Raw genomic sequence first — 18,689 nt, forward strand, 5'->3', positions numbered from 1 at the left:
GGTAGTAACACTGCGAAGATCGTTGAGGCAGGCAGAGCAGGTAGTAACACTGCGAAGATCGTTGTGGCAGGCAGAGCAGGTAGTAACACTGCCAAGATCGTTCAGGCAGGCAGAGCAGGTAGTAACACTGCAGAGATCGTTGTGGCAGGCAGAGCAGGTAGTAACACTGCAGAGATCGTTGGGGCAGGCAGAGCAGGTAGTAACACTGCGAAGATCGTTGTGGCAGGCACTGCAGGTACTGTCTCTTATACACATCTAGATGTGTATAAGAGACAGGTTAAAGCCTTTACCGCGGTCAAGGCGTTCAATGCAGTCAAGGCGCTCAATGCAGTCGAGGCGTTCAATGCAGTCAAGGCGTTCAATGCAGTCAAGGCGCTCAATGCAGTCGAGGCGTTCAATGCAGTCAAGGCCTGAAATGCAGTCAAGGCCTTCAATGTTGTCCTAACATGAAAGCCAACCAAAGTTGAATCTTGTCTAGACGCTTAATTGTTGTGGCGATGTTATCGCGTTACCAAGGCGTTCGAACGTTGGCAAGGGATTCCATTTTGCGCCAACCTGCGCGCCTGGCTTGCACCCAACCTGCGCGCCTGGCTTGCACACTCAAACAGATCACTGCGTTCCAGCGACGCGCGAAAGCGCTACTCTTGCTTGTAAAAATCATGCGGCAAAGGCGCGTAAAAAAACCTTGGCCAGCCGCTGCGCGTAGTTCGGGCGCCTGTGCACGCGTCGAATTGAGCGCTTACAATGGCGGCGCTTAACGGCACTGACGACGGAAAATAAAGCAGCTTGAGAAAAAAATTTTTATTTAAAAGAATCATAAGGACTATTCCCGCAGAGTCACAAATGTAATGCTAGTTAGTACTATATGTAGAATTTACGCTTGAGGCATAAAATGCTAAAATTTTAAGCATTTGAGAACTTTAGAGTCAAATAAAAGTATTCAATAATACAAGTCTAATAATTCATGTGCAAGATATACCTAGCCTAGGTATAACATTCTATAATATCATAAGCTTCAGGTTAATCTTTTGGCGCACTTTCTACACACAAACATTTTTAGAAATCATGAGTTTGAATTAACCGTCCATGATCTTCAAGTTGTCTCAGCAATAACACAGACTGCAGTCGAACGGCTGTGTGTTTCATATCCTATTCAAATCACCTCTCTATTCGCGGCAAAACAAACGCCAACGATGATAACAATAAAGCATGTGAATGTTGTCCGTGCGTTTAAACACTATTGCATGGCATTTTAAAGTTATTATACTATCACTATTTTGACATTGATGCAATGTAATTATATATGTTATGTGAAAACTTGCCGGCAAATTCAGCGTTTATGTTGATGTCCGGCTAAGACGACATCCGCCAAGTGGCTTCTCCCGAGCGAAAGTTTTATATATATTGAACGGAAACGGCGTACGAACATTTTTGGACGGTTCATTTAGTTTTGTTCAGCCATCTAGACACGTTAGCGGTCTACGCTCAACGCGCAGACTTCTTTCAGTGCACCCAACCTGTGCGCCTTGCTGCAGGTTGGTTACAAATGCGTTAGGTTCTTATCCTCTTGCAGGTGCAAATATACATAGCGTTTTTTATAGGCCTGTCTGTTGGTGATTATTTTATATTGACTTGTCATTTAGCTGCCAGCTTAGGTTTCAATGCCTGCAATGTTAATTTTGATTTACCAATTTATTGTACCCACAATCTAGGATTGTCGAACTGACGATAGAACTGGACTCCTAAGCGTTTTTATTTTTTTCAGCCGCTTCTTTAAAATACATCAAGTACATTATTGCAGTCAATATCCAAGAAAGGCAGCAAATTGTAATTTCACCTTAAATTTTTATAATCACTTTGATATCCAAAAACTGCTCGGATGAAATTTTCTGAACATGTTTAATGTTAAGAGACTTGTGACGACGACAGAAGATAGATCACGTGTACGTGTATGAATAATTCTAATGCTGTATCACATACGTTAGTGTGCTCCCTAGCCGCGGATGTGTTTAGCTGTGTTAATGTGCACACAACGAAAGGCTGTATAAGCAGTGTGTGCACAGCTTGTGTTTGCTACGTTGTCTGCTTACCTCATATGTGCCCTAAGCAGATGTTTACCACGCGCACCTCCTCTATATGAGGCGCTCACAACGCTAAAATGCGTGCACCTTTCTTGCCTTAGAATTACGAAAGATTTTCGTGCGTTTAGTATAGTTAGACATAATTTCATAAGGAATTACGAATAATTTTCGTGCGTTTAGCATAGTTAGACATAATTTCATATTTAGTACCTATGCAAGTTTTTCAAGTTGTCTATTTAGTCATTAGATGAGAAAAATGTAGTATTAATATGTTGCTAGAATATGTATTATTATGTAGCCAGTACCGGTATATGGTATTAGTATATAGCCAGTATATGATAATGGAATGGAGCCCGAATATGTTGCATTCATGGGTAGTATGCTGGCAGAATATGTTAGTAGTAGTCTATGTTGTTAAAAGGTGAAGGTCTAGAGAATGTCGTCTCGAGTGTACTTGTAATAAGCGTCGTGGACTTGAAGGTGTCAATTTACATCGATCACCGGAGAATTTTTCGAGTTTGTTCCTTTTCTTTAAAATAATTTTGATTTCTATAAGAATGTCTATTTCGATTTTGTGTTGATTTCCCGCGTTGCGCGTCGCTCGAATGGCCTGAGTTTCCCTGGCGTCATTTGCACGTTGTTTTGTGACATGAACTTGCCACTCGATCGTTTGTTCGTTCAGCATGAACTTGCCACTCGATCGTTTGTTCGTAAGCATGAACTTGCCACTCGATGGTTTGTTCGTTCAGCATGAACTTGCCACACGATGGTTTGTTCGTTCAGCATGAACTTGCCACTCGATCGTTTGCTCTTTCAGTTTTGAGTTGACTGACTTAGAGAAGTGCAATGGGTGTCAAGAATCCATATATTAGGTATGGATTAGATTTTTGCTCACAACATTCCTCATTATATGAATAGCTTATACTCTCTCTTGAGTGAAAAAACGAAAATTCTTGTTTATTTTTATTTATTTTGTTCGATAATTGATGTTACTTGCATTTGAATTTGATGTTCTGTAATGTGCACGTGTTCCGCATGCTTTCATTCACATCTTATGGCTGTTACGTAATTTCTCAAGTATCAAGTTTTATTTACTAAAAATAAAATTTTATTGATGGAGAATCCAGCATTTCGTAGCGAGTCGTTGGTTACAATTTTGCTTCGCAAAAGGCCATGGGCGTTACTCCAGTTATCTGGCGCACGAAGTACGTTTCAATTTAGTTTAAACACAAGACTATTTTTCTCTTGAAATATCACTGAAAATACATTCGGGCAATTACAGTGAAACGATGCATTTAGTTGTATAAACGACACGCGAGAACTCTCCAAATTTTTAATTACAGTTGTTTGCTGTTTAATCGGATATTGACTTCATTCTATTTTTTTAATATGTAATTTGTGTTCATTTCTTACGTTATAGGCTGAACTTTTAGCTTCTACTTATCAGCCATCACAGTCAGTATGCTAATAATATCTTGCATCACATGAAGTTCACAAGTATTCCAATGATAAGACTTCACTTTATTTGTGAACTAATCCACTGCAAGTAGTATCGTTATGATTCATTAACTATTTGCACGATAGCATTCAGCTAACCATACTACCCCCTCATCATGGCCATTAAGACAGGCACACAACCAACAACATGAATGCATCAACTCATTGGCAACATTCTTTTTCTGCACTTTAGATTGAGTCAAGCCGCCTCAAGCTTACTGCCCGCCAGTCCTGGACCGTGAGTAATTCTGATATGTCCCTCCGGGTTCTTTGGTTCGTCAGATCTTTTGCATAAAATTTCCTTATTGTTATGCCTAAGTCTGTTCATGATGAACTTTCAGCATGGGAAAACGTCATCGTCATTTGGTATTACGGAGAACACCACGATTGTGATCACGTGTCTCGCATTGCCTCACTGTCCTGATGGCAGTGCAATCATATACAGTGCGACTGATAAATTATTTCTGGTTGTCTGATTATTGGTTTCTTTGACTGATGATTGGTTCTTATCTCCATTGGTTGGTTTCTTAAGGAGATAACTTTTATCGTGTTTATTTCTCACCAATTTCCGGATGCATAGGTGCTGGCATTTCCTGGTATGTTTAGGGCATTAATATCGTTCCGGCAATAAATGTACTGTCTTGACTACATGGTATAACTTGGGATAAACTCTGGTGCCCTGTTAGAAAAATGACCGTTAACGGTATTACCGGCGTTTCAGTGGCCGGTTGGCACGTGAAGAGAAACACCGTTTCACCGTTTTTATTCCAATTTAACACCAGAAATCCGTAAAACATCTGATAAAAACGGCGAAACAGTTTATTTTCACGGGGCGACCGGCCACTAGGATGCCGGTGGGACCGTTTTTTCTAACAGTGTATATTCTGTTCATTGTTTGCATTTCACGATCTCATTCTTGTATGCTATCTTGTTATCAGCTATTCCCTTCGCTTAAATTGGCCATCTTCCCAATGCTCTCACTTCTATATCGTGGGATTCAGTTCATAAATGCATTGATACGGTACTCGTATTATTTGAAATGGCCGTGTACGATCTCATTTTATTAAAAGTATGCACTTATTATACAGTTCTTATTTTTTTTTGTTCATGGTAACGGATTTTATTATGCCGTTATCGTTTACGTACGCCGTATTCCGAACATAATTAAATTTGAAGTTTTGGAATTCCGTAATTTTAAATTACAAGTATAAGCAGTCGAGGCTCAAATTTCAATCGTTCAATTGAAAAGGAGCACTACAAAGTCGTAATAGCGCTTCTTGCGAAAAAATTCAGTGAGTAATAATTCGGCTGCAACATTAATTTTTATTCAAATCACTTTTGCAAAATATCGTTGTATATATATTTTTTAAAATGTTACTTCCACTATGGATTTGCGATCAGGTAAATCGTAATGCACGCGTCGCTAGGTTATGAGGCTTGCTTTATTCAGTGCACGTATTACTCGTATTGCTCGCACCTGCGTTGTTCATTCCGGTCACGATACGAAAGAGACCGTGTGCTCACGAGACCGTGTGAGCACGAGGCCGTGTGAGCACGAGGCCGTGTGAGCACGAGGCCGTGTGCTCGCGAGACCATGTGCTCACGAGACCGTGTGCTCGCGAGACCGTGTGCTCGCGAGACCGTGTGCTCGCGAGACCGTGTGCTCGCGAGACCGTGTGCTCGCGGGACCGAGTGCTCGCGAGACCGTGTGTTCGCGAGACCGTGTCCTCACGAGACCGTGTGCTCGCGAGACCGTGTGTTCGCAAGACCGTGTGCTCGCGAGACCGTGTGCTCGCGAGACCGTGTGCTCGCGAGACCGTGTGCTCGCGAGACCGTGTGTTCGCGAGACCGTTTGCTCGCGAGACCGTGTGCTCGCGGGACCGTGTGCTCGCGAGACCGTGTGCTCGCGGGACCGTTTGCTCACGAGACCGTTTGCTCGCGGGACCGTGTGCTCGCGAGACCGAGTGCTCGCGAGACCGTGTGTTCGCGAGACCGTGTGCCTTCTCAGCTGTGAGCTCGCCTTATAAATTGTTGTTGTAATAACGGCTTGTGAACGCTAATCGAGTGCCGACCTGTATATATACTTTCAAAAAAAGTTAAGAGATCGTAAGTTTATCAGCCAATCATTGACGGCCTTTCAAACAAAATCCACCAATCATAGACAAGAAAATAGAGCGTAAGTATTTACGCTAACTTAGCGAGTTTTGGTATGGCCCCTGTTCTCTAATACTGACACCTCTGCTTAGTTCTTCTATACTCGTAGTCGTATACACTTACTTAAATTATCACGCTTGGTATCTATCTTGCTTTTAAATAAACTTTTATTAACATGCTAAATTTTCAATTTTGCTTTTATATGTTAATTTGGGTATAAAAATGGTTAACTTGGCGTTATATAACGAGTCAATTTATGTTTAATTGTTTATTATGTTTTATTAAACATTACACTGCTATTGTGATGATAGTTTGATAATTCTTGATCTTGAAATGGTCTTACGGTTATCAAATTTTAAATATGAAGGCATGTCTTAAATCGATAAATGCTTAATTGTTGAGTTTGATTTATTTTCTGAGGGATAACTTGCAAACAATCTTCACACAGCCCGTAACAATGTTCTCTCGCAACTCGTCATCAATTGAAATTTATTGGCTGGCTATCGGCGTCGGACGAAAGACTTATTCATCAAGGACAGACATTATATCCTGAACTCGTTGTTTATCTTTTACCAAATGTTATTGCCTTAATAAATAATTAATACGTCAAATTGATTGATTGATAATGTAATTTAATGCACGGTACTTGCCTGTCGTAACTGAAGCATCTTACGTCTCTTACGGTTGCTAATGAAAAATGATGATATGCGAAGTGCACGATAGTTCAAATGTGAATTGGTAAATAAAGATCGAGTGAACGATGAGCATGTTAGTCGCCCGGCAGTTGTAGGTATGGCACGTAGCATTGGTCACGTAAACGTCTTGATGCGTGGTCACGGAGCGGCCCGATTGCGTGCACTTGATGCGTGTTGAAGCGATCAATACAGGGGGAGTTGAGGGGAGCGCTTGAGGCAGACGTGAGGGGAGTGCGAGTCATGCATATGCCCCAACACCCTCTCCTCAGCTCTACAATCCATGTCATATATGCACACGTTGCACAGTACTCGTACTGAATAACATGGTGAATAAATAATTCTGGTTTTGTATATTAATCGAGCATCAGCAAGATAAGAGAAAGAAAATTGGTGTTCAGGACGAATGCCAATGTGTGAAACACGTACGCAATGCAGCCGTTTCACGATATACATGGGGAAATGTTCTCGTCTTGCTCTAATTATCTGAAGGGATTATCCTTACTTTAGGGATTTTTCGTAGTTGTTTGCTGTTTTTGTGTCGGATTAGCGCAAAGAAAGGCACATAAATAGTTTCCACGATGAGGTATTGCTGAGTGTTGCTGATAGCCTGACGCTGCAGTAAACGATTTCGCCGCCCTTTCCCTCCTACCTGGCAACTTGTGATGGAATTTATATGTTTGCTGGTTAGTTCCTTTCACCGAATGACCCGCAACATTGATGCTAATAGAAAAGCTTATTAGCATTTTATACTCAAATCTAGTTCAAGTGTAAATGTCTTTATTTGTTGTATTGGTGGTGATGAATGAAATGAATCAAACCGTGATTACGCTAGTATTCTGTCTTGTGTTTATCACGCTGTCTGCATAACGGGAAAACTTTTTTCATGCAGGGCTGGCAGTACGCAAAGGATTGCTAATTTTTCTCGCTTTTTGCCTGTGATTTTCTTCAACAGGATAAAAAAAACAATTAGTGGAGTTTTCTAATTGCTAGAGATCCTGAAACTGATCTTCGAATGTACGAGTATTAAGAAAGAAAGCGTTTAATGCTTACAGATATACAGATATATATTCAAGCCGAGCCCTTTGAATATTCGAGGCTTTTCTTTTCTAATTCTGTATGACAACTCCATAAACAATGTTTTAGCACGTTTATCTATTTTGATATAGTTTTAGCTTTTAAACCTTATCGATTATCGAAGAAGATGTGCTTTACCAAAAAATAACCATCGTCAAATCTTGAAAAGGGCTCTGTGCCTCAACTGAGTAACCAAAATCGTCAAAATTTAATGCAGAAACTATAGTGACTCTAACTGCGTTTGTATGCTCTGGAAATTAACGTAAACTTGAATTTCTGTGAGTGAAGAAAATGATTCTCGGACGGTTCATAGCATCACGTGCACCGTATTGAGCGAGCCAAATCTCTTCGGCGGTATGAACTTTCTCCCAGAGTAAGTATCTGGTCCACGAGTCTCTTGCTTCCCATTATTCATGTATGAGCACAATACCACTTAATATTATAGCTTACTTTGTAATTGCCGATACTGATTTTGCGGACATGAATAATTTTTCTTGCAATGTATTTTCAAGTCACTCATCGTCGAAAGAATCAACAGCGTCTGCTATACTTAAGCTTAAAATGTTGATTTGTTTGTAGCGTCAACAGAGAAGAGGAGGCAGTTCACTGTAGCAGTATATAGTAGATGCCAGATCAGGCCATTCATTCTTTATACTAGTACAATGTTTAGTTATAAGTTCCCCAAACAATTGGTGCTATCGTTATTTCTTCTTATATTTTTTAATATAAAACATACCTCGATACGTGTCAAAAATTGTTATTTTGCCCCCGAATCCGGACAAAAACTCTTGTATAACTTTTTAGAATATCCCATTGCTTTTCGTGATTGCTGTAATCGTATTAACCATCACTAAATAATTTTATATTTGAGTATACTCTGTGCAATATAGATACCAGGTGCCGTTTTATGTAATATTATCTTATTTTTCAGCATTAAGAAGCGCGTAAAGAAGGGGAGCAGCGTAGGTGGGGGGACTAAGATGTCGGGAGGCAGTGGCACCCCCACGCATGGGGACAGCTTGGGTAAGGGCGGCGCCCCCGTGGACCTATCAGACGCCATCGGCTACGCCGTCGTCAAGTATAACTACCAGGCGCAGCAGATGGACGAGCTCTCGCTAGCCAAAGGTGCGTGTCTAAAGCTGCCTTCACTTGACAAAGGTGCGTGTCTAAAGCTGCCTTCACTTGACAAAGGTGCGTGTCTAAAGCTGCCTTCACTTGAACCTCGAACCATAACCTCGAACCATACCTCGAACCATAACCTCGAACCATAACCTCGAACCATGACCTCGAACCATAACCTCGAACCATAACCTCGAACCATAACCTCGAACCATAACCTCGAACCATAACCTCGAACCATAGCCTCGAACCATAACCTCGAACCATAACCTCGAGCCATAAACTCGAACCATAACCTCGAATCTTCACTTGCTACAACCTCAAACCTGGCTCTTGAATACAAAGGTGCGTGTCTAAAGCTGCATTTACTTGCCATAACCTCAAAGCTGGCTCTTGAATAAGCCATATTTTTCATATAGTAGTTGCTATTTTTTCTTGAATGGTTGCTACTTTTATCGATTTGATTTGTTTCTGATAGTTGTATTTCATCCTAAATTTGATGCCCAATGTCAAGCAGTCATTCGTCAAGAAGTGCAATGGAGAAGCCAGCTTCTAAAATAAAATTGTTTAAGTTAAATTTTGATCAGAATACTGGACTACTAAAGTTCACCTTATTTGGTTAGATCCCGTGTCCAGCCATAAGGTGGGATGTAACTTTTTGTCCGTATCTAGATTTCACATTTTACGAAACCATTACAATTTTCGCCCTGGTGTCTATTGCTTATTCATTCTATTGTCTACTGACATTAATTTCTAGCACTATTCATCAGATTTTGATTTTCGCGGTTTCGTTGCAGGCAGCCGTGTGCAGATATTAGAGAAAAGCAACGATGGTTGGTGGCGTGGCCACGTGAACGGTTCGGTTGGGTGGTTCCCTTCAAACTACACGACTGAGGAGCCTCCTGACGAGGACCATACCTATACCGTGGCCGAGAACGTCCTTGATGTCGTGGTGGCTCTCTACACCTTCACGGCACAGAACGAACATGAGCTGAGCTTCAGTAAAGGAGACCGCATGGAAATCTTAGACCGGCCTCCTTCTGACCCAGAGTGGTACAGAGCGCGCAACACGCAAAGAGAGGTGAGTGTTGAAACATCGGTAGACGGAACACGCCCAACGTTACATCCGACGACGACTCGGAGACGGAGGACGACGAAGGCGGCGCATCAGCGTGACCTTGGACTACGACGTCCTAAACTCATCATAAGCTCATAGTTTTTGGTTAGAGTTGTCTCCATTTGCAGAGTGGTACAGAGCTCGCAACACGCTAAGAGAGGTGAGTGTTGGAACACCGGTACACTCATAGTATTTGGCTAGAGTTGTCTCCATATGCAGAGTGGTACAGAGCGCGCAACACGCAAAGAGAGGTGAGTGTTGGAACACCGGTACACTCATAGTATTTGGCTAGAGTTGTCTCAATATGCAGAGTGGTACAGAGCGCGCAACATCGAAGCTTTTTACCTTATAAGATAATATCAGAACCGCAATTTTTCTTTAAATAAATCATGATGCCAAAAGATTTACTCATAGATTTGTTACATTTTTGCTTGTCTCATGTACTTTGTATTTAATTCATTCTCACCTATTGCTATAAGTCTTCATGCAGCTTGGTTTTAATGAGTCTTTGTTCGTCAGGTTGGTCTGATCCCGCGTAACTACGTGAAGGAGTTACACGAGGTCGTGGACACGCGCACGCCCAGCAGAGGAGGGAACGCGAACACTGCAGCCAGATCCTCTCAGGCGCCCCCCGCCACCAACGGCGGCTCCCACGGGGCGTCTGATGCCGCACACGTCACCCAGGTGACACGCATGCCCCGCACTCTGCCTGACGCCATCCCTTTGTGTTTGAAGCGTTAAATTACCTATAAAGTTACGCATATAATCAAGCCGTATTAAGTTACGCATATGATCGAGCTGTATTAAGTTTAGCATATGATCAAGCCGTATTAAGTTACGCTTATACTCAAGCCGTATTAAGTTACGCATATGATCAAGCCTTATTAAGTTATTAATTTCGTAAACTCGTATTGATCTACACTTATGATCAACCCGTGCGAAGTTACAAGTTATGCATGTGATCAAATTATACTGAATTACACATGTGATCAAACCGTAATAAGTTATGCATATGATCAAATCGTACAAAATTACGCACGGGATCAAGCTATCTGAACTTATGCTCATGATCATTTCGTATGTAAATTAACATGGATGAAAGTCATCCTTTCTCTGGTCTGCCGCCTAATTTTTCTTCTTGCCATAAAGATGGTCAACAATAATGTTAGCGTTTGTACTCTTACAAACGAATAACTTTATATGCTGGCAAGAGTCAAGCTATCATCCGAGCTCCAATTCTAGTTTGCAATAGTTGTTTGCAACTTTAGTTTGCAATTCTAGTTTCATATTGACGTGGCAACTCAATCGCAGGGCGTGAGCGGCCTGTCCATCAGCGGCGGTGGCGGTGTAGACAAGAGCGGCATGCCGCTGGCCGCCAAGGAGTGGTACTACGGTCCCATCTCGCGCGCCCAGTGCGACACACTCCTCAACACCCGCGGCCATGACGGCGACTACCTCATTAGGGACTCTGAGACTAACGTGAGGCGCCTGGTGGTGATGTGTACCTCATTAGGGACTCCGAGACTAACGTGAGGCGCCTGGTGGTGATGTGTACCCCATTAGGGACTCCGAGACTAACGTGAGGCGCCTGGTGTTGATGTGTACCTCATTAGGGACTCCGAGACTAACGTGAGGTGCCTGGTGGTGATGTGTACCTTATTAGGGACTCCGAGACTAACGTGAGGCACCTGGTGTTGCTGTGTACCTTATTAGGGACTCCGAGACTAACGTGAGGCGCCTGGTGTTGCTGTGTACCTTATTAGGGACTCCGAGACTAACGTGAGGCGCCTGGTGTTGCTGTGTACCTCATTAGGGACTCCGAGACTAACGTGAGGCACCTGGTGGTGATGTGTACCTCATTAGGGACTCCGAGACTAACGTGAGGCACCTGGTGCTTCTGTGTACCTCATTAGGGATTCCGAGACTAATGCCAAGCTCATGAATTTACACCAGGTATCCACATTATAGGTCAATGAGCAGGATTCTTGGTTTTACTCTTTGTCTGTCTTTACATATCCTGCACATCGCCTCTTGGTGTCAATTTTGCATCTTTGTATTTTCTTTCTGATGCTAACGTCACTTTTTGGCTACTATGAGTCGTGTGTCTCAGCCATTTGAGACATTCTGCCTCTTTCATTTGGCCCCCAAGTGAAATTTGTGTCCTCTTCAATTCCACCAGACAATTATTTCCACCATACATCCTCCCAAAGTATATATTAGGGCTGAAATATGAAAAACAATTCCTGTTCATTTGTTGCTTCATCAAGTCTTGCTTCATCAGGTATCAAATCAACGTTTGACGTATATACTCGAATAAAAATTACCCATATTAAATAAATAGTATTGGTCGTCTCGTGTCCGACATTCAAAAAATTGTTAATATTATTTTGTATTAATTAATTTTATATTAATATTAATTTTTTCGCTTGGTTCAATACCAGCTGGTATTGAACCTTATCTTAATGACGTGAAAACATCCGTGCTACGATCGTAATCTTAGTACAATAACTTGATTATTTGACTTACACAGTTGATAATATTATAAATGTTTTGCAGGCTGGCGACTTCAGTGTATCGCTGAAAGCATCAAACCGCAACAAGCATTTCAGGGTTCACGTGGAGTCTGGCTTCTACTGCATAGGTCAACGCAAGTTCAACAATCTTGACCAGCTCGTGGAACACTACCAGCGCTCGCCTATTTACACCAGCCAAAAAGGAGAAAAACTTTATCTTGTTAGGCCCTTGCCGAGGTTATAAGGCTCGCTTCTTTCCCTATCTGTGCCCTTGGATGAAGTCTCGAGCTTCATTCCGAACGAATCCGATGTCCTTTAATGAAGTCTAAGGATTTCATCTTCGAATGTAATGCTCACGAATAAGGACAAAATCAGTAATTTATATGATTGTGTTCAAGATAAAAAAACGATTGCCCTTCATCTTTTGATTGCTGCTAATTACCGAGTGAATGACAATGTGGAGACTACGGCTTTTAACGCTTATGATCTAGATCATCCTAGTATTTAAAATCGTGATCAAGAGATGATTAATGCTTTGATAAGTGAACAAATTATTAAGTGAATTCTATAAATATCGAGGAAGTATCTCCCTTTACAATTTTCAGTAATTCGTTGGAATGATAAACGAATTGGATGGAAAATGTATTCAGGTTCTTTCTTGCAAAATGTGTAATTTAATTTCAGTTTGACTAGTGGATTATTCAATGTGCTATAAAATTCTGGAGTTCAGAGAGTAAAACTTTTGGCCAGGGACTGCTTTACGTTAGATTGAACCGTGTCCGTGAACTGTACTGCCAGAGACTGCTTTGTGTGAACAAGTTCTGCAAAAATTATGTGGCCGACCACTGAGACGTTGAGTATATTTAGTCAGCCGCGAAACTGAGGTAACATTATAAATTATCAAGTGTGCGTTTCAGTATGGAAATCGATACCCGAATATTTTTTTCGTGAGCAGCATACAGTAAATGAAGGTATTTGCAGGGTACTGTGTGGAGTTGATGTGCTATTTACGTATAAGTACGTATAAGAAGCTCTGATTAGGAATGCCATCTAGTCGTCAATGGAATGGTGTGAAGTGAGGCTCGTCTTGGAACTGAAGCTAGCTTACAAATTAACTTCAATTTACCCTCAATATTTTACCTTTTACGGCTCTTTATGAAGGTACTGTACCATTCATGCAAGCACAACAGTTTGCATCAATGATTGCCAGACTTTGTATTCATGGATAATAATTCATTGTAATTATTATCATGGATGATAATAATTCATGTCCTAGCGTCGCCGTACGTATGCCCTCAATACGTGACTGCAGTTCTACAGAGTGCAGCTTTGTCCACAATATGCAGCAATATTGTCACTCATTCATGCTAAATTCATTTTGAATCATAGTGATAATGTATATGAATAATAATTACAGATTTATTCATCTCGAGAGTATCTTATGCAAAGACATTTTGTGTTTAGAACCAATCGCTTTTGTTACAATGGATGATTTTGTTTTGTTCACTCGATGCTGCTATACCGACCCCCCAAACGGTAGTAAAGTGATTCTCTTTAGCGTTTCTGCAGACTCAAAGTTCAAGACCGATGCTTCGGAAAGAAACATCTATGGACTTATATTATCTATTAAGGAACTAATTATCATGACGATAAGTGGAGGCTTCGCCTTCTCATTTTAGTATTACTGTTTTATACCTTAACTTTAATTAGCATGCTTATGATATTGGACTAGCCCGGCTACCAGTAGTGTCACTTGAATGAAGTTTAGCCCCTGCAGAGACCATTGAAAATGACAGTGGGGTCCCGGTGCTCAGTTCTGCAGCAGTGCCTCTTGGAGCCCCAGCACATCCGGGGAGTTTTATCACTGGATGTGTTCCGACGCCGTTATTCAAATGCTGATCCAACCTGTGACTCAAGTTCATGATGATTTATTCACCTGCGGTAACTGAAAATGATTAATTTTCTTCGAGACATTGAAGAACATTGCTGTTCAAATTAACACGAGTGACAATATTTATTCATGAAGTGTTGTTCAGTGTCCTACATTGCTTTAAATTCTGGAATGCTTGCACACGGGTGACGCTAGAGGAGTGTAAGACAAAGAGATTTGTTGCCTTCATTTGTAAATTGAGCTTCAAACTTTTAATTCAGAGCGGAGAAGTGTTACCGGTACTTGATTTCATTTATGTTTTTTTTTGTAGAAATGGAAAATTCATAGCTTTCTGGATTTTCTCAACAAAAAATTTTGCTTTACCGAGGCGCTGCTGTAGAAGTGAGATTTGGTGACCGTGTACTACTTTTTCAGTAGAATTTAAGGACAAACTATTTGCATTATTGTACTGTGCTAAGTGTCCATTGTAATGAATACTCTAGTGTTTAGTGTATGATAATGTGCCGCGCACGCTGCGGGATATGAGGTGTCGCAAAATCGGCAGCTATGCTTACCCTTCCATACATCGTGCAGCGATCCATACATCGCAACGCGTGAAGCGACTCAAGTGCGGAGCTTACTGGGCGAGCCCTATGAATGCCTGTGAACTTCAGCTTCTGATTCTTTTGGCGTATAGATGGTCTCGCGTCCGAATTGTGTAATACTTTCTATTGAACTCTTTGTGTTGACAGCGTCAGAAAATGTTTGGAGAGAAACTCAATCTTGTTAAATTTATTTTTTATATAAGCTGATGCCAGTCAAAGCAATAATTCCAGGACTCACGGTAGCTACAGAGTAAAAAGCAAATTCCGGTAAATTTTCCCTAAGCTGAACATTAAACTGACTGGCAGTGGAAGGAATAACCCATGGCGAATCTACATTGATATTAAGTACATGTCTCACAGCCACCTTGTACGCTGCCGGCCCCTGTGACGCATATTCTTCCCATTTATTTCTTATTTATATTATTCTAAAAAAGTCTTCTTTGCCTACGCTGACCTTATTCCTGGTGGGTAGAGGCTGCCTGATTTCTTCCTTATTTAGATTGTGTTGGTAAAGCCCTTACCTGCGCCGATCGTATTAATGGTGAGAAGAGGCTGCGCCCGCCTTGGATAATTTTAATGTATTTTCTGCTAGTAATTGTCTTTGCATTACATTGGTCACTTTCACAGAAATATCCTATGAGAAATGGTATGTAGGTATATGTAAACGGCATAAATAATCAATAATTACCGGTAGCTAGAAAGTTGCGTACGTATTGCTGGCTCATCTCGCCAGAACGAATGTTAAACTCAAATGACGCTCAATAATTCGATGACTGGGACGTTACGGTTCCTATTTAGCCTAAACCCAATTATATTTTTTGTCAATTTTTAAAAGCAGAGCATTACTTCATTTTATATGTGTTTTGATACGTTGCTTCTGTTGTAGAAACTTGTACATTTGGTGTGAAAAGGGCAAGAGTGATTTTATTTATTTTTTTTGCGACAAAACTCAGAAAATGTTTCAGACTTTAATACTAAAATTACGGGACGCCGAATTTTTATACGAAAATCTCCCGTGTCATTCCGGTGAGATCGATTGATCTCAGCATCTTAAATCAAAATCTATCCTAGGATTTGTGCTCTGCTTGTTTCACAAACACTGTGATTCTCCTCATAGGTAATCCTTAAGGAACGATTCGTGGTGCTTTCCTTACAAGCTCTTTCCAAGGTGCTCGTCTTCGCCCAGAGCTTCCAAGGCTTTCTACTGTATTGAAATCAATCCCTTTGCCTATGATGTCCTACTTGATGTTCACTTGAATCTTGTGTGGAGCCTATAACCTTGTAGTGTTCAGTTAGATACGTGAATTTTTGAGGACTGTAGAAATTCTATGTTACTCTTTCAATTGTTTTTTCGCCATTCTTGTCATCTTATCAGATCTGATCTAAACTCCTTTTATATTTCATTTTGTTTCAGGATTCTTTCAGGTGGCTGAAAATCAAATATGATGAGTGCTCATTTCTATCGTAAATTGTTTGCTCTTAATTAAGCGACGGTAGATTCTTAGCTCCTCATTCTCAAGGTGCATGGTTCATGAATTTCCTGCCGGAAAGTTCGGAAAGATTCGATGTTCAGTATTGGTGCAAGCAGGTTCCTCCTTTAGTTCTAAGTTCGAAGTCTGCCCTGCTCAAGTTTTCGCACCTTGATTGCTTTGACTTACAAAACAATTTTGCGCTAAACTCCATTGATAACTGAGCTGCTGTGATCCTTGTGAATTATAGCCTACCATTAACTTGATTTATCCCGCCTTGACTGTCCTATAGCTAATCTATTGATCTGTAACAAGGGATCTTCCTGTGAAAAGTCGTTGTAATTAATCAAGACGTATAAAATCTACTTATGTCTGTAGTTGTTCGAATAGATTCGGAGTACTAGTTAGAAGATCTAACTTTATCTATGGCTGCAAGACGTCGCATTTAGAACCGCGATTATGACTTCTCATTTGTTTATGCCTCTGCCCCGTCAATGCAGGGGTCGTCACTTTGTAGCTTCCAGATTTAAGTTAATTATGAAACTTCTCATTGAAAGTGCTCATTCATCACGTTGATTTACGAATATTCCTAAGAAATTCCAGCTGCTGAACATTATTTATTTCCCTGTTTATCCCTTGATTGACCTTATTTTATAAGTTACGTTTCCTTCTTAAACTGTCTCTGATTGAGTGTAAACCTCTGTCCAAAGATTACATTAGGTTTGTTGTTATGTTTATTTTCAACATTCGTTATTCCTCGTGCAAATATGGAGAAACCGCTACATGTGTCAATACACGTGTATGTATCACGCGTCACATACACGTGTATGTATCACGCGTCACATACACGTGTATGTATCACGCGTCACATACACGTGTATGTATCACGCGTCACATACACGTGTATTTATCATACGTATGTGTCACAATATGTGCATGGATTGCATGTATCACAACACGTATTGCAGGCCGTATCTATGGTACCACTTATACTCTTTACTGGCTCAATGTAACGAAAATACTTGTATTTTATTTTTTGTAGTTGCGCGTTGAAATTCTCTACCCTTTCATAGACTAATTATTGAATTTAGATTATCTCGTCCGCTATTTCTATAGACTTGAAATATAATATAATTTGCCATTCGTGGAATATGTGTTGCAATATTTCTTGTCAAGTCCGCGTCTGTGTCTTAAGATTTGTTGTGGTTCGTATATGCGTTTTTTCGTTACATCAACGCCCGTAACGTCAAATTGATGAACTGTTGTGTTCTTATCAAATCTTATTTGATTTTTTTTAAGCCTATTCGTCATGTTATTCAGAAGGTTCCTTCGTTATATAGAAATGTCCCAAATCTTTGTTTTCTGATGGCTATTTTATTCAAATTACTGTGAATATCTCGTTTAAAAATGGATCCTAAAAATTGATAACATGTGATCTGATTTAATTGCGAAGAAATTACTTTCAGCAATCAATTAGATATCGGTATATATTAGTTTGATTGAAATTAAATATTTATTGGTAATTTTCTCGGAGAAACACTGGGCCACGCTCGTATTTTCCCTCATTAGTTCAATTATTTTCACACTGACGCAATGAAGTTATAGTTAACTTGTTCTTGTTGCTCTTAACGCCACGGGAAGCCACTAACCTCCCGGCAATGCAAAGGCTTGCTTGTGACGCCGTCTTGGACGGCAATGTTTGCGTTACTGTGAATTTTTGTGTGCGCCGTCGCAATATTAGTTTCCCTGCCTACATATAAAATTCATTATTGTATGACGCGTGCGCGTATGCGTTAGTAATCCGCAGCTTTATTCATCTCGCTTTTCATTGAGGGACAAGTTTCGTAAATGTTGCATGGATACTCATTCGATGAATACATTTGATGTCCACTACATCTTGAACAAATCAGACAGCTTACGACTCAGCTTTATCGTATTGACTTGTTTGACAAGGTAGATTCAGTAATGCGTTCGTACATTATACGTTGTCGGGAAGTATGAGGAAAGCTAGGTCGCTCTTTGATGTCACCGACGTAATCGATGATTTAATGTCCCGTGCTGTGTTTTGTATTAATCCTTGCCATATTTTGCTAAGTTTGCGATGTAATGAGAGCGCTTGACACATCGTATTGAGGAAACGTTATCACAGCATACTGGCCGAGTGTGTCGCCAACGACGATATATCTTTAAGCATATTTCCGTTTCAGATTGGACTGGTGTAGCTTCTCCCAAAAATGTCGATAATTTTATGCTTGTACAAATGTAATTACGCAGTAAATCACTTTTGAAAGAAAATTTTGTATCCTTTTTGTTAAGAAAGTATATCCAGCTAGATAGAATAATTGTTGCTGAACGTTAGTAATTCGGCGTTCATGCAGTAGATCGTTAAGCAATTGATAGAAAATTATTAGGTCGAAATTACTCGCACAAAAATAACTGGTATAATAACTGGCACTACCGAAGAATAGCTATTAGCTCAAACCAAGCAGGCAATT

The 18,689-nt window shown here is 40.6% G+C and overlaps 1 protein-coding gene across 3 annotated transcripts in view; it reads left to right on the top strand.

The window, feature by feature from the left end:
* LOC108670635 (cytoplasmic protein NCK1-like) overlaps nucleotides 1-18,484 on the top strand; it is a 28,147-nt gene extending 9,663 nt beyond the window's left edge. The window contains exons 3-8 of one of the 3 annotated variants that reach the window (XM_018158108.2): nucleotides 3,772-3,816; nucleotides 8,433-8,626; nucleotides 9,418-9,701; nucleotides 10,257-10,421; nucleotides 11,049-11,216; nucleotides 12,294-18,484. In XM_018158108.2, coding sequence (XP_018013597.1) covers nucleotides 3,772-3,816; nucleotides 8,433-8,626; nucleotides 9,418-9,701; nucleotides 10,257-10,421; nucleotides 11,049-11,216; nucleotides 12,294-12,494 — 1,057 coding nt within the window. In that variant the 3' untranslated portion in view covers nucleotides 12,495-18,484. Of the gene's footprint in view, nucleotides 1-3,771; nucleotides 3,817-7,536; nucleotides 7,875-8,432; nucleotides 8,627-9,417; nucleotides 9,702-10,256; nucleotides 10,422-11,048; nucleotides 11,217-12,293 lie in introns of those variants that run through there. The other 2 variants (XM_047883867.1, XM_018158109.2) reach the window with 2 other exon arrangements.
* Nucleotides 18,485-18,689: the final 205 nt, after the last annotated feature.

This window comes from Hyalella azteca, unplaced genomic scaffold (assembly GCF_000764305.2).
Source record: "Hyalella azteca isolate HAZT.00-mixed unplaced genomic scaffold, Hazt_2.0.2 contig13886, whole genome shotgun sequence".
In the NCBI taxonomy this organism is placed as follows: domain Eukaryota; kingdom Metazoa; phylum Arthropoda; class Malacostraca; order Amphipoda; family Hyalellidae; genus Hyalella; species Hyalella azteca.